Raw genomic sequence first — 15,487 nt, forward strand, 5'->3', positions numbered from 1 at the left:
ATGCGAATATCCCTTCAGTGTAAATGCTTACGAATTCGAATACTCTAAAATTAATGAATGCGGAAACATTAACGAATCCGGAAAAATCTCTTCTAGTGTAAACATAGTCGCAATTTCTTCAATGGAATACTCCTTGCAGAGCCAAATAACTTCTTATCTTCTTTTAAAGGTGAATGTTATAAGGAAAAAAAAAATGTAGGAAAAGCTATTTTTTGTCTCCAAAAAAGTAGCCGCTGTTCATCAATGCGTCCTTATTCCGACGGTGCAGTTTTGTTCCTCACGGCTGATTAGTTGTAGACAGTCAGAGCCATCAGTGAGTGACATTAACGGTAGTTTATTTAGTCTTAGTAGTTTTAAATGCTTCATTTATGTTTTCGTGTACACTCAACAGAAACCAAAAGCACATCTTCGATGTATATGAAAATCATATATGGTTTGGTTGGATTACTCATAGTTGTGATCGCTTCTGTTGCCTGCTGTATCGTCTTCAAAAGGTTAGCACTGTAATATAATAACGTCGCAATAAAACGTATCAAAGACTGTAAAAAGACATTCCGAAACTCTTTCTCTTTGCTAGTAAAACTCAGCTTGGAGAAAGGTCTTTAAAATACAGGTATGTGAGAATGGAAACATAAGTGGGTCCTGTTATTGTTCATTGCTTTAGGTCAGAGGGTTTCATAAATAAGGGTCATGACGTGTTCGGTCTCCTGTGCTATCCTTAAGCTTCAGTACCTATAAAGCCACTAACAAGGCTCGTAATTTTGGATTGTCTGAGTTTTTGCATGGGTACGGATTTATCTAGTTTATAAAACCAATCATCTTCATTCATACTGGAAGTCTATCCTATAAACAGAATGTTGGGTAGCTGTAACGTGTTCTAACATTTTGGACGTGTGGGGACTCTCCCTCAAGAGCTGGCTTCTGTGCATCCGCTCTGCAGATTTCCAGTGAACAACAAGTCGCCTGACAGATATTTGCACCGTTAAGTTACCTCATTGAGTTAAGCTTTAGTGTTAGATCTATCCGACAACATGAAATAAAACTAAGATTGCTGCCTGTTTGTTATTTTGCTCTCCGTACGATTGAAATAGATGGCGCCATCGAAAGGAAGCGAGGACAATTCAAGCGCCAATAAAGGATGGATCTGAGATCAGGGTAAACGAAGGTAATTCAGGCGAGCAATCCTCTTGAATAAAACGACGACATTGCAATTAAATCATGTTTTTAATTTTCCTGCTAGAGTGATTTCTACTTGGGCGTCAAATGTAATTCGTCATTCGCATTTACTTTGGTTTTACATTGGTATGCATTAGGTCTTAGAAGTAGGACCAAAGCACACGTTACAATTGTGTAAAGTTGCCTGTTTTACTTTTCTGGAGGTTTTGGTCATAAAGATGAGAATTATTTTTACTTTCCCCATTTTAGGCTCAAGTCATCAGGATGACAAAGAGCGAGCGACAAGCGTTACCCACACACCTCTTATTCGAATGAGTCTCGCTTTTATAGCAGAGCTTCTGCACGCCGAAGTCGAGCCAGCGGAGCCCCATGCCTTAGAAAATTTGGTAACCCATTGATCTCAAAACTTTTGGATGTCACGTGACTGTCCGTAAGTCCGTACGCCAAGCCCAATACCTTGAAAAATAAGACAGTAGCACCCTTACAATAGATACATCTGTGTTATTGGACTTCCATATATATTATGCTTAATTGTTAGCTGTCAAAACAAGGTATCCGCTGACCAGTATCCCATGGCCATATAGCGGGCTCAGGTTTAGTGCTCATCGGTACTTAAAAATCAAAGATCTCCAATATTCTTCAAAGGAGTAATTTTAGTTAAAATTCCAAAAGCCAAATCTTTATCATTCTAGCAGCTTACCGATGTTTCTAAAACGTATTTGTTATACCATGCTAAAAGATTCCAGAATATTCTTACATGTCGAAATGAAAAATTTATCCCTAGATAACCAAAGCTTGGACAATTTCCTTATTTGGTTCCTCCTCTATAGATATTCCAATGCAACCCGTATCTGAAGGCCAAAATTATGATGACGTCATTTGGGATGTTTTTGAACTTAACCGTGACCAGATAACGTTGGTAAGAATACTGGGTACTGGTAATTTTGGTCAAGTTTCCAAAGCAACATTTGGAGATTCGCATTTGGAGGTAGCAGTCAAGTCCCTAAAAGGTATTGTTGTTATTTCCGTCACAATAGCTTTCTTTTCAGTAAGGATTTAGTTATTCATAAACAAGCAAAAACTAACGAGAAAACCCGCCCTTTCGGAGTCTTCCTGACGTCATTGTTAACTCAATGAAAAATAAAGAATACAAATTATGCAAGTTAGTGAGGGTGTCAAAAAGAAGTGTTAATGTATAACTGCTTTACTATAATCTTAAAATTTCGTTTACTGGCAATATGGGTCAAATTTTGAAGAGCAGGGAAAAATATACCAAAAGAAAAACTTCTCGCCATGTATGTTTACATTATTAACTCAAGACATTCAAACAAAGTGTACGTTTGACCTATGTTAAAGATGTTATTGTAACAGGTTTTGTCTTACAGACCCTATAATTTCTTCACTTGTAAAACATATCCAAGTGTAAGCTCAATGTTATATGCCAACGTTATTGGCGTAACTGATAGAATGTATCCCTGCTTGCACTACCTTTTTCAATCTATCATAGAAACCGCCCAGCAGAAGGGCATACAGGACATGCTCACTGAATTAGAGGTTATGAAATCGATGCAGCCTCATCCCCATGTTGTCAGACTTATTGGTTGCTGTACGGAAAAAGGTACTGCTTTGATTAAAACGATGAACTTGCAATTTCTCTTGTTGCAATTTGTTTAAACTGAAAAAAAACTATCACTTTTTTTTTTTTAAGAAGAATTAACCGAAGACATATGATCCGAACCAGGGCATTCACGTTGTTTATTTAATTTTAACGAGAACTATAGTTACTACTAACCGTTCACCAAACGAACCCGCTTGAAGGGATCTTTGACTTTTGGTGAAATAGTTTTGTCCATTCGAGAAAGCAAGAGTAGCGTAAGAAATGGATTCTAGAATTTTCAAATATAATACAGTTTCAAAGGGTTGTTTAGCCGTTTTACTGCAGCCGAAGTTTGTAGTTATAATAATACCATAAAAGTATATTGGTAGACTAAAAAGTCGTTGCTGATGCGTGACACTTGGTTAAAAACGATTGAAGCGGTACTAGATGTATAAATATCGGAAAGTGTCAAAAATGTTCATGAAAACAGACGTTTCGGGTACATGACCCTTTTTCAGTGTTAAAAAACCGTTAAAATACGCAGTAGATTTTTAACTACGTTAGATGGGCGCGCGCACGTAGAGAAATTGCGCGTGCATTGTTTAAATGTAGCTGAAGTTTATGTTTAGTCCATGCGGCTGCACTGTTCCTAGCCGAAAAATCAGCCTCATCTCCTGTTGTTTACGCTGGATGTTGGTGCCACTACACAAACGCATACCACGCAGCTGGACATCTGTGATACTGTGGCCCGTAGAGTTGAAATGTTGGGCCACCGGAAATCCAGGAGTGTTCTTGCGTATATTTCGCAAATGCTCACCAAATCGACTTCTGAGGCTTCGCCCGGTTTCACCGATGTAGAGATAGGAGCATCTGCGGCAGGATATGCAATACAGGAGATTTTCTGACATACATGTAAAATGTTCTCGGATGGTAAAGGTGCATTTAGGACCTGGTATCACGGTGAGAGGATTGATGTACTTACAGGTGTTGCAACGAGAGCGTTGACATGCACATGACCCAGGCTGCTCAGTCGAGGAGTTGTTGGTGGAGCGTACCGGCATGTTTCGTAGGCTGAGGTCGCGTTTGTATGCCGCAAAAGGTGCTCGTGGGAAGATGTCACGCGTTCGCAGATCCGTTGATAGAATGCGAAAGTTCTGAATTAGATACCGTTTAATTTGGGTTTTATTCCTAACAACTCTGGACTGCAAGCGCTGGCCTACTTCCTTGAGAAGCGCGATGTCAAAGAACCTTCAACGTCCACCCTCACAAGACTAGCCGAGCTGGTGCTAACCTTAAACTCATTCTCTTTCAACAACGAATACTATCGTCAACTTGGTGGAGTTGCAATGGGGAGCAAAAATGGGCCCAAACTATGCCTGCTTGTTCGTTGGACATGTAGAACAACAAATTCGCGAACAGTACACCGGATTCATACCTCAGCTGCACAAAAGGTACATCGATGACATTGTTGGAGCAGCGTCATGCCGGAAAGAGGAACTCGAAGCCTTCATTGACTTGGTTTCTAACTTCCACCCAGCACTTCAATTCACATCCAGTATTACTGACACGGAACTACCCTTCCTGGACATCAACCTACGCATTTCTGATGATAAGATCCAAACCTCTGTCTTCTACGAGGAAACAGATACTCACAACTACCTCCGTTTCTCTTCTTTTCATCTTGACCACTGCAAGCCTGCTATCCCTTAACGCTAGTTCCTCCCCCTGCGTCGACTTTGCTCCGACGACGATGACTTCCTGGTTAAATCTCGGGACATGATTACATTTTTTACACAGCGTGGTTATCCGTGTACTTCCCTCAAGCATCATCTGCGTAGGGTAACAACCATCCGTCGTCCAGACGCTCTGAGAGGGTCCGAACGTGGTGAAAGAACAGTTGATAGAGTGCCTATAGTCCTCACATACCACCCCTTTAACACCCAAATTAAACGGTATCTAATTCAGAACTTTCGCATTCTGTCAACGGATGTGCAAACGCGTGACATCTTCCCACGAGCACCTTTTGTGGCGTACAAACGCGACCTCAGCCTACGAAACATGCTGGTACGCTCCACCAACAACTCCTCGACTGAGCAGCCTGGGTCATGTGCATGTCAACGCTCTCGTTGCAACACCTGTAAGTACATCAATCCTCTCACCGTGATACCAGGTCCTAAATGCACCTTTACCATCCGAGAACATTTTACATGTATGTCAGAAAATCTCCTGTATTGCATATCCTGCCGCAGATGCTCCTATCTCTACATCGGTGAAACCGGGCGAAGCCTCAGAAGTCGATTTGGTGAGCATTTGCGAAATATACGCAAGAACACTCCTGGATTTCCGGTGGCCCAACATTTCAACTCTACGGGCCACAGTATCACAGATGTCCAGCTGCGTGGTATGCGTTTGTGTAGTGGCACCAACATCCAGCGTAAACAACAGGAGATGAGGCTGATTTTTCGGCTAGGAACAGTGCAGCCGCATGGACTAAACATAAACTTCAGCTACATTTAAACAATGCACGCGCAATTTCTCTACGTGCGCGCGCCCATCTAACGTAGTTACAAATCTACTGCGTATTTTAACGGTTTTTTAACACTGAAGAAGGGTCATATACCCGAAAAGTCTGTGTTTTCATGAACATTTTTGACACTTTCCGATATTTATACATCTAGTATCGCTTCAATCGATAATAATACCATGTCTCGTTTTATTTTTTAATTGTTTTGACATTTCAGATCCGCTTTTGATTGTTTTGGAGTATTTACCATACGGTGACTTGTTAGGATACCTGCGCAAGAGTAGAGGACATGAGGACACGTACAACACCGGAGAAAAAAGACCAAATTCCAGACTCACTGAAAAAGAACTGTTATCTTTTGCTTGGATGATAGCTGATGGCATGAGCTATCTGGCAACAATGAAGGTAAACCATGTAACTGGTTGGATTCACCATCATTTCTCTCAGGGGGCCCTCTGGAAGAATCTTTCCTTCTTTTGAACTGGCAAGACAGAGGTCATTTTTGGTTCGCTGTTAAGACAATGTAACAACAGCTGATCTTTGTATTTTAAGAATTCCAAAAACCTCCTTTACTCTAATACATTTCAGGTTGTCCATCGTGATTTAGCCGCTCGTAATGTATTGGTAGGTGAAAACAAAGTCTGTAAAATTTCCGACTTTGGATTAGCACGCGGTTTAGAAGGAGATGTTTACACGAGAAGAACTCAGGTAATTACCAGATTATCGCCAATGCTTACAGAGAAATTTACATTTACTTATTTGTAGCTCATACGTGTTCTGATCTGTTGCCATTCTTTTGCCTTCATTAGTTTCTCCTTTCGTTTGTTTATTAATTATGTGGCTGGCTGGCTTGAATACCTGCTGAATTACTGTTATTACTTCAGCAATTACTTAGTCTACTAACTTAGTGTCCGAACTCCTGGCTGGTTCACATGTTTACCATGTTGCTTGCTTGTCTCAGTTCTTCCGTAATCTTTCTTTACGTTTCTAACTCTTTTCGCTCATTATATTTCTTACTTTCAAGGCCCGTCTTCCAGTTAAGTGGATGCCTCCAGAATCTCTATTATTTGGTGAATCTAGCACTATGAGTGACGTGTGAGTAAACTTCACTTTTGCCAAGCTTATTTCAAATAACTGCCAAATTTCATATTTTTCAATAAAAAATATTAAAAACATTAAATTTTGGTAAGTCTCCTAACTAGTTATGTCTGCATGTATATGAACTAATCTGATGCAATTTTTCCCTCTCCATGCACGGCTGTTGCATACAAAGCAAGATATATACAACTGAGACTGAATTCTGCATTAACTTTAAGGTTATCGTCTTTCCTATGGCTTGGGTTGGGGGGAGGCGTCTGATTATCAAAGCGATCCGGGCGATCGAGACATGACCCAGACCGGAATGGGAACGATCGCAGTTGATTTTATGAAAACAACTCTCAGGCGATTGGAACCATTGAAGTTACCCAAATCTATCCCAAAATGCATCGAGTTAACCAGAAATCACTGTTCTTACTGTGGCTATCCTTTTTGCTGCGAAATAATTGTAATCGGATACAGACCTGATCTGAGTAGTGCTACTTTTCTGCTGTGATCGAGTCGATTAGATTTAAAACGAAAATCTTCTAATCCTTAATCGACCGGGTATCTGTAAACCTTTTTGAGCGAGTGGAACGATATGGACAATTTCAAGGGAATCCTGAGGTCTGGAACCTCCCAGGGCAACTAAAATCGGCTCCAGAATCATAGAGCTGTGGTCACGATCATATAAGCACATTTTCAAAGGAATGAAGAATGGCTGACTGTTAGGATCGAGAAACGCCGGTCAACGTCCCATTTGACAAATCGCTCATATTTTGCCCAAAGATACCCTTAGGTGACCTAATTCTAAAAATCATATTTAAAGGTTCCAGCGAATTTTTATTTTTCAGAAATTCGCGAAAATTTGAAAGCGCGGTCAAAGTGCGGTTTTTCGTGTAATAAAATGACCGAAATAAGGTGCGAGGACGAAGCGCTGCTCAAGTCTTAAAATAAACTCAATTGACTTCAAACTTCACACAAATGTGGAACAACCACTCTAATTTATTCCTCGCTTTAAACTAATCTCAGATATGTTGATATAGTGGTTTTCCGAATCATTTTAAAAACAGCTATGAAGCGTGTGAAAAATAACGGCAAAATATAGGTCATTTTTAACAGCATAAAAATGCATCTGGTACCTCACTTTCCGATTATTTTACTTTACAGCCTTAAAATATCATTATTAAAGATATACCATGCCAAGTTTCATGCTCGAACTCGCAGTATTTCCCTTTGTGAAAAACGAAAATCTATGTCAATATGTTGGGCGCAAATAACACAATGATTGTGCACGAACCAGAGACAAATCAATTTCGATGGCGAAAGTAAAAGGCTATCATCAATTAGAATCCCGTCAATTCACTGCTATCAGTAGAAACATAATGTCCACTGCATAAAAACTGTTTTCAGACGTTTTCGAACCATTGCGTGTTAACTTTGTTTAATTTCGTGTCCGCCGTCATGTCTAGTTTGTCATCGCGTGTATTTCCTTAATGTCAACAACACGTGATTGGTTGTCATAACAAACGCAAGAGATTTCCTGGAACCTTAATGTTTTCGATTCACCAAAACGCTTTAAGTTCGTTTAGACACAATATTGGGTCAACTTGGAATGCTGTTTAGCATCAAGGACGTTAAAGGACTGTAAATTAGTCGAGTTGAAATATCTTGAAGCAAATCAAAATCGCGCCCTTATTCTAATTTGGTAAACAGCCGATCTCCGTTCAAGTTCAAGAAGTCGAGAGGTTAATCCGGCAATGTATTACCGGTGCAACAGCAGAATCAAACCGAGGTCATCAAAAGTGTAAGTTTAAAAGTGTAGTGGCAAGTTCCAAATAAATTTCGCCTATATAAATTGGGAACAAGATGTGAAACGGTCTGACCCGAAACAAATAAACAAAATATTAATACGACTAATTTAACCCGAAAATGTTACAGAAAACACACCTAAAAGCCGTCGATTCCCCTCGATACCACTCCGCATTGCCTTAAAGAGCCCAAGCTTTCTGCTGTAAGAATCAGGGGCCCCATGAATCTGTATTTATTATATCGGCAACCATGCTGCGTGCCTGATATTTGAGACTCAGTAAAAGTTCTCACACAACCGTACGAGCAGCTCAGTCACGCTTTCACTGCTCTTGCGCAAATGTTCAACATTTCGCAATTTACATAAACCGACTAAAAGTTTAAAGTAGTGACAGTAGATTGAAATGTGCTTTTTAAAGCTGTCCTATCGAGGAACAATTATTTCTTGTTTTTGAATGGCTCTTAGTTGTACCTACAGTCGGGGAGGGGGGGAGAGGGTATTCCCGGAAATTTCGGATATCTGTATGCCGTGGAAGATTAAGTGGTCTCCAGCTCTTAACGCCAACACTGAAACACTAGATGATTCTCGAAGTATCACAGGGGTCACTAAGCTAAATAATTTTGAATGTAGCGGCGCTGAGTCAATTAACCGTTAGCGCGCATATTGCATTGACCGTGGACAGGTGGAAAAACAGTTAAACCGGAAAAGCCTGTTGCACATTGTAATTTAGCGTTGTCCAACACGCAGTCGGTCTGGTTGTAATGTTAATCGTATTTGACAGAATCGCAAGTTTTCTTTCGACACATACTTGGGTGACATACTACTAGGTGGGCGTGGCCGGGAGCCACGAGTCAAGTCAGTCAACTCGCCATGCTTAACCGAGAGGAGTGACTGCGACCTTAACATCAGTGCCATTATCAACGGGTGTGATCGAGGAAGCGTCTGCTGAGGTTTCCATAGATAGTAATCATGCACGGTAGGCGTGTATTAATGTCTTCAAGGCCGCTGCATTCGTATCTTTTATAGGCTGTCTACTTTAGAAAGGCACTTGTCGCTGGAGAAATGTACTCAGTCCATGGAGAGCTATTCCCTTATGGACTTAGCCAAAATGTGCTACAAACCTTGCTTGGAGCAGGCGTTGGCGCTTAACTCAAAGCCACAATAGGTCACCAGGAAGCCCTCGTTGCTTTAAAAAAGGCTTGGGCTCTCAGGGCAGTCAGTGACAAGCAGCAATCGTATCTTATGGCAAAATTCCGCGTTGGTCAAACGACAGGCCGAAAGGTTGACGCCGAACTGGTGGCGCGGGAATGCGCAGTGCCCGGGATCCTTATAATATTCGTCTTTTTCAGGTTCTAGTTTTTCTCTCACCAAAGTGATCCTGATGAGATGCATGTTCAGGCATCTGAAGAGGAGAGAAATTTTAGTCAGGCAAAGGAAGTGGTAGAAATACTCCAGCTCCAGCATCCTTTGGTACACGACCAGCAAGACTCCTGTGTCTTGGCGATGGAGGGTGACCTAAAGAACCTGAAACTGTGTATGCTACCCTGCGGGTGCGAAGACATGGGACTAGATATATCTCTCCCACTCGTGCGCGGAAAAGCTCCAAACTCGGCGCTTCTGAAGTATTTTACTAACAACTGCACTTGGCGGAAGTATTCTTAGGAACTGTCGGTGTTTGGCTTCAACAACAACAAAAACGACAACCATTTATTTGTACTCACAATTTATAAAATAATTACAATAAACATTAAATTAGTATAGAGTACTGCCTGCCCAAAATAACCATAAGGGCTAAAAGAATGGGCAGACATTAAGTTACATAGATTATTTATACAGTTATAGATTATTTATACTTCTGTATTTAGCAAACAGCTCTTGCGGGGGGAGGGGGAGGGGCGAGGATCGTTAAATTTTTGTAGAGAAGGGGAGGGAGTAGAGGAGGAAGACACTTAAGAGGAAAAACTAACGGCTGAATCGTCTCAACCTCGTTCCCAGGGTCTCTCATCTCATCGCCCCCCTGGAGCGAGCTCAGCATCAGTTCATTAGAATAACACAGAGGCCTATTAGGGTAAAGCGTAGGAACAATCTGCAGTCCTTCAACTAGTGACTCGCTATCACTCTTCTCGGTTAAGCATACAGATATCCGAAATTTCCGGGAATACCCTCCCCCCTCCCCCTCCCCGACTGTAGCTACAACTAAGAACCATTCAAAAACAAGAAATAATTGTTCCTCGATAGGACAGCTTTAAAAAGCACATTTCAATCTACTGTCACTACTTTAAACTTGTAGTCGGTTTATGCAAATTGCGAAATGTTGAACATTTGCGCAAGAGCAGTGAAAGCGTGACTGAGCTGCTCGTACGGTTGTGTGACAACTTTTACTGAGTCTCGAATATCAGGCACGCAGCATGGTTGCCGATATAATAAATACAGATTCATGGGGCCCCTGATTCTTACAGCAGAAAGCTTGGGCTCTTTAAGGCAATGCGGAGTGGTATCGAGGGGAATCGACGGCTTTTAGGTGTGTTTTCTGTAACATTTTCGGGTTAAATTAGTCGTATTAATATTTTGTTTATTTGTTTCGGGTCAGACCGTTTCACATCTTGTTTCCAATTTATATAGGCGAAATTTATTTGGAACTTGCCACTACACTTTTAAACTTACACTTTTGATGACCTCGGTTTGATTTTGTTGTTGTACCGGTAATACATTGCCGGATTAACCTCTCGACTTCTTGAACTTGAACGGAGATCGGCTGTTTACCAAATTAGAATAAGGGCGCGATTTTGATTTACTTCAAGATATTTCAACTCGACTAATTTACAGTCCTTTAACGTCCTTGATGCTAAACAGCATTCCAAGTTGACCCAATATTGTGTCTTAACGAACTTAAAGCGTTTTGGTGAATCGAAAACATTAAGGTTCCAGGAAATCTCTTGCGTTTGTTATGACAACCAATCACGTGTTGTTGACATTAAGGAAATACACGCGATGACAAACTAGACATGACGGCGGACACGAAATTAAACAAAGTTAACACGCAATGGTTCGAAAACGTCTGAAAACAGCTTTTATGCAGTGGACATTATGCTTCTACTGATAGCAGTGGATTGACGGGATTCTAATTGATGATAGCCTTTTACTTTCGCCATTGAAATTGATTTGTCTCTGGTTCGTGCACAATCATTGTGTTATTTGCGCCCAACACATTGACATAGATTTTCGTTTTTCACAAAGGGAAATACTGCGAGTTCGAGCATGAAACTTGGCATGGTATATCTTTAATAATGATATTTTAAGGCTGTAAAGTAAAATAATCGGAAAGTGAGGTACCAGATGCATTTTTATGCTGTTAAAAATGACCTATATTTTGCCGTTATTTTTCACACGCTTCATAGCTGTTTTTAAAATGATTCGGAAAACCACTATATCAACATATCTGAGATTAGTTTAAAGCGAGGAATAAATTAGAGTGGTTGTTCCACATTTGTGTGAAGTTTGAAGTCAATTGAGTTTATTTTAAGACTTGAGCAGCGCTTCGTCCTCGCACCTTATTTCGGTCATTTTATTACACGAAAAACCGCACTTTGACCGCGCTTTCAAATTTTCGCGAATTTCTGAAAAATAAAAATTCGCTGGAACCTTTAAATATGATTTTTAGGATTAGGTCACCTAAGGGTATCTTTGGGCAAAATATGAGCGATTTGTCAAATGGGACGTTGACCGGCGTTTCTCGATCCTAACAGTCAGCCATTCTTAAGCGTCACCCTTAACTACTTTTTCTCTCCAATCTTTATTTACAAAAGTCCTAGGTTAGTTTAAGAATGTACTAGTAATATTTTTGTCATCAATGTTGGTAGAAGAACAAAAATATTCAGCGTGGCATGACAAAAGAGTTTTGTGTCAGGATACCTATAAAAGAAGTTGATTAAAGTGAAGTCAACATATCTGTGTTTTCCAGATGGTCCTATGGAATTGTGATGTGGGAGATGTTCACTATCGGTTAGTACGTACAGTACATTGAAGAAACACGACAGGACTGCAGGCGATGCGCTTTCTTTACCTTGCTCAACTTTATTGCTTGGACAGTACTCAGCCTTTTTTCCTTCTGGGAAAAACATTTACTTTATTATGCATACTTTTTTCTAATTAACATGGTTGCTTTGTGGAAATGTCTTCAATGAGCTTCAGTTGGTTTTATACGTCCTGTAAAGCGTCGAAGAAACACTACGCCACAACACAAATTGAATTGCTGTCAAACGTGTTCTTACGTCAACAGGTGAATCGCCTTATCCTGGTAAAAAGGCTCGACAAGTCGCTGACCTGCTACAGAGAGGATACCGCATGCAAAGGCCAAGACATCTTGCCAAAGAATTGTGAGTAGTTTATGGTATAGAAACTCGGGCAGGCAATGAAAACCAAATTTAGTAATGCAATTCATGATCGTTTTCCAGGTACTCCATTATGACCGAGTGTTGGGAAGAGCAGCCTCGCAAAAGGCCAACATTCAAGTGGCTGCGTAATGCAGTCAGAAGATTACTGGACGACAAAAAGGTTTCTAAATTATACACATGATCTAAGAAACATGTTAATCAGCTCAAGAGAAAATAATACGCTGGACAAAACTGTTCTGGGTCGACGTTTTACATCAAAGAAATTAAAACAAACAAAGTGACACAAATAATTTTGTGATTGTCTTGAACTTTACTAGGTTCCACGCATGGAAACATATTTTTATATGGAACACGCAAGAAAGGCTTGATTTGCACCTTGTCCAAATTTTGGTAACTGAGTCACAAAAGTATGCAAAATCACGTCATTTCTGAGAAAGAAGAGTTACATTTGGGGTGCTCTTTTGCGAAGAAACTCTTGACGTGCTGGTGGATTTTGTTGTCAATATTTTGACAAGAAAGCATGGCGAAGACTTACAACTCATTTGGTCGCTGAAATACAATACTATCTTCAGAAACTGATCTTGATCGAGGTCTTGAAACTGTTCTTGCCATGGATCGGTCTTCCGCATTGTTTGAAGATGGCTGCCTTTAGCTCACGCATCGTACAAGCCACAAATGCACGAGATATGGCAGTGTTAAAACGCTGTCGGCTGAGAGTCTCAGATACCGGTATTTGTCCTTTTAGGAAAGTTTTCAGACCTTTTCCTGGGCTCATCTACTAGGAGCTTGCCATTTTCTCACATAACAGCTTGGAAAACCTTTGTTTGGTTTGCTTTGTGGCATGATGTGGCTCTTCAGTGGCAGCATCACAACTTCAATCTTCGATTCTCTAAACCGCTATATATATTACAGGATTATAGTGTTGTTTAGATGGATTATCTTTCCTTCCTCATGCCATCTCGTCGAATTCATGAAAAAAAAAATTATAAGCACGTAACGATGTTCTTCGCACAACAGCACTGGTCTAAGACTACGATGTTGATGTAAATCACAACTGTTTTTTTTTTTTTCAGAAATCGCGCAATTTTCCGCACATTTGTGATTCAGTACGCAAATGTAGATACTCTATAACGCAAATCTTCCTTACTTGATCTAAATGAAAATTAGTTTCCATGTGTGGAATTTAATAAGGTTTAAGACAATCAAAAAATTATTTGCATCGTTTTGCTTGTTTTGTTTTTTTGTCCTAAAACATCAATCCAGATCAGTTTTGCCCAGCATACTAAGCAAGAGAAGCAGATCACCCTGCCGCGTGATAATTATTTGTTGCTGACGTTATTGCTTACATTTTTTAATTATTAACGTATTACTTTGCATAGAGTTCTTCAAACAATTAAAGAGCTTCGTGAAATGTTTCACTCTATGAACTTAATGTTCAAGGGTAAATTGGATTTTAAAAACTGCAAAATGTCTGGGTTGCAACATCGCTAATGAGCTCATGCATTCTTTGAAAAATTCTTGTGTGGCGCCAAAACTGTTCAATACATCGGGCTCAATTTCTTTGGACACGTAATCGTGGTACGCCCTTTCAATATTCACAACTGATATTTTAGTAGCTTGATCAAAAACTGAATCGCTTATCCTTATCAGGAAAATATTATTTTTTTCTCGCAATAGCCCCGTAGAAAAAAATCTTGGACGCAAGATATCAAACGCGAAAGACCGTGTTTAACCATATTTCCAAACACCGAGAGGAGAGTTTAAAATACGACACGCAGCAAAGTATTTCTGACGAGCTTTGAAGTATTTTGAACTGTGGTCAAACATGTCTTGAGTGTTTGATGTAATATATCAAACACCAAAGACCATGTTTGACCACATTTCCAAACCCGAGAAGAGAGTTGCAAATACGACGCGCAGCGGAGTATTTTTGACGAACTTCGAGGTGTTTGAAAATGTGGTCAAACACTGTCTTGAGTGTTTGATATATCTTCTCAATCTAAACTAAAACTAAGGAGAAAACAGAGAAGTAAAATCGTAAAAATCTATGCTAATTAAGATCAGATATCCAAACACCGTCACGGTCATGATTTCCTTTGTTTAAACTTGATGAGTAATTAATGGATTTGAGAAATATATTCTTAATGGAAACTAAAACTAAGGAATAAATGGAGAAGTAAAATCGCAAAAATCGTTCACACTACGTCAGAGGAATTTTAAAACCCAACAAGCGGTCATTTTGGATTTGTGTTTGAAGAAAACTCGGGTGGGGAAATCACGTGATTATCGTAACGCTATCGTCTTCCAACAGCTACGTATTCAAAATGTTTTCCTTCTACCCTAAAACGCAAAGCCAGCGTTTTTTAAATTCCTCCAGTTTAAATGGCGTTTTCGAAAAGCCCCGTTTTCCTGACGGATTAGTGTGGACGAAAGGCGTAACCGGATAAATAAAGCTGCGTTTTCAAATTCTCCCAGCGTACTGTCGACGTAGCCTGAGTAATCATGGCTTGATGTATTGAGAATTATAGCTGATTGTTATCATGTTATCATCTCACCTACAGATATATATAAACTTGGAGGAGTATGATGATCATGACTATGTGAATTTCGACATGAAAATTGACGAATAATAATGAAGGAGCACGAGTGGAGACCAGAACCTATTTTAATGTTAAAAAAGACTTCATTTTTTCTTGGGAGACAGAACGTTTGAATACACCTGAAATACGGAGGCTTGAACTTAATAGATCTTGAAACGTATGTTAAGTCGTCAAGATTAGCTTTGCTTGGTAGAATTTTTTCAGAAGGCTCATCCCCATGGAAAGCTTATATTACTTATTTGCTTGAGGATTTTGGTGGGGTTTTCCTATTTAGTTGTAATTACGATGTCAGACTGTAAAATTAATTCC

At 39.9% G+C, this 15,487-nt stretch overlaps 1 protein-coding gene across 1 annotated transcript; it reads left to right on the forward strand.

Moving 5' to 3' along the window:
- Nucleotides 1-406: 406 nt before the first annotated feature.
- Nucleotides 407-15,208, forward strand: LOC145482826 (tyrosine kinase receptor Cad96Ca-like). Its single transcript, XM_081461466.1, has 11 exons — nucleotides 407-494; nucleotides 1,092-1,165; nucleotides 2,007-2,186; nucleotides 2,684-2,794; nucleotides 5,515-5,702; nucleotides 5,886-6,005; nucleotides 6,322-6,392; nucleotides 12,146-12,186; nucleotides 12,464-12,560; nucleotides 12,639-12,738; nucleotides 15,140-15,208. Exons 1-11 carry the CDS (start codon nucleotides 412-414, stop codon nucleotides 15,206-15,208), a joined length of 1,134 nt encoding a protein of 377 aa, XP_081317592.1. The 5' UTR covers nucleotides 407-411.
- Nucleotides 15,209-15,487: the final 279 nt, after the last annotated feature.

This window comes from Orbicella franksi, chromosome 3, assembly GCF_964199315.1.
Source record: "Orbicella franksi chromosome 3, jaOrbFran1.1, whole genome shotgun sequence".
Taxonomy (NCBI): domain Eukaryota; kingdom Metazoa; phylum Cnidaria; class Anthozoa; order Scleractinia; family Merulinidae; genus Orbicella; species Orbicella franksi.

What these genes read in the sequence shown, in the direction of transcription:
- LOC145482826 (XM_081461466.1), top strand. Translation starts at nt 412, where the DNA reads ATGTATATGAAAATCATATATGGTTTGGTTGGATTACTCATAGTTGTG. An exon ending in TGAGATCAGGGTAAACGAAG is followed by an intron (nt 1,166 to 2,006) that starts GTAATTCAGGCG and finishes CCTCCTCTATAG; the next exon opens with ATATTCCAATGCAACCCGTA. An exon ending in GCTATCTGGCAACAATGAAG is followed by an intron (nt 5,703 to 5,885) that starts GTAAACCATGTA and finishes AATACATTTCAG; the next exon opens with GTTGTCCATCGTGATTTAGC.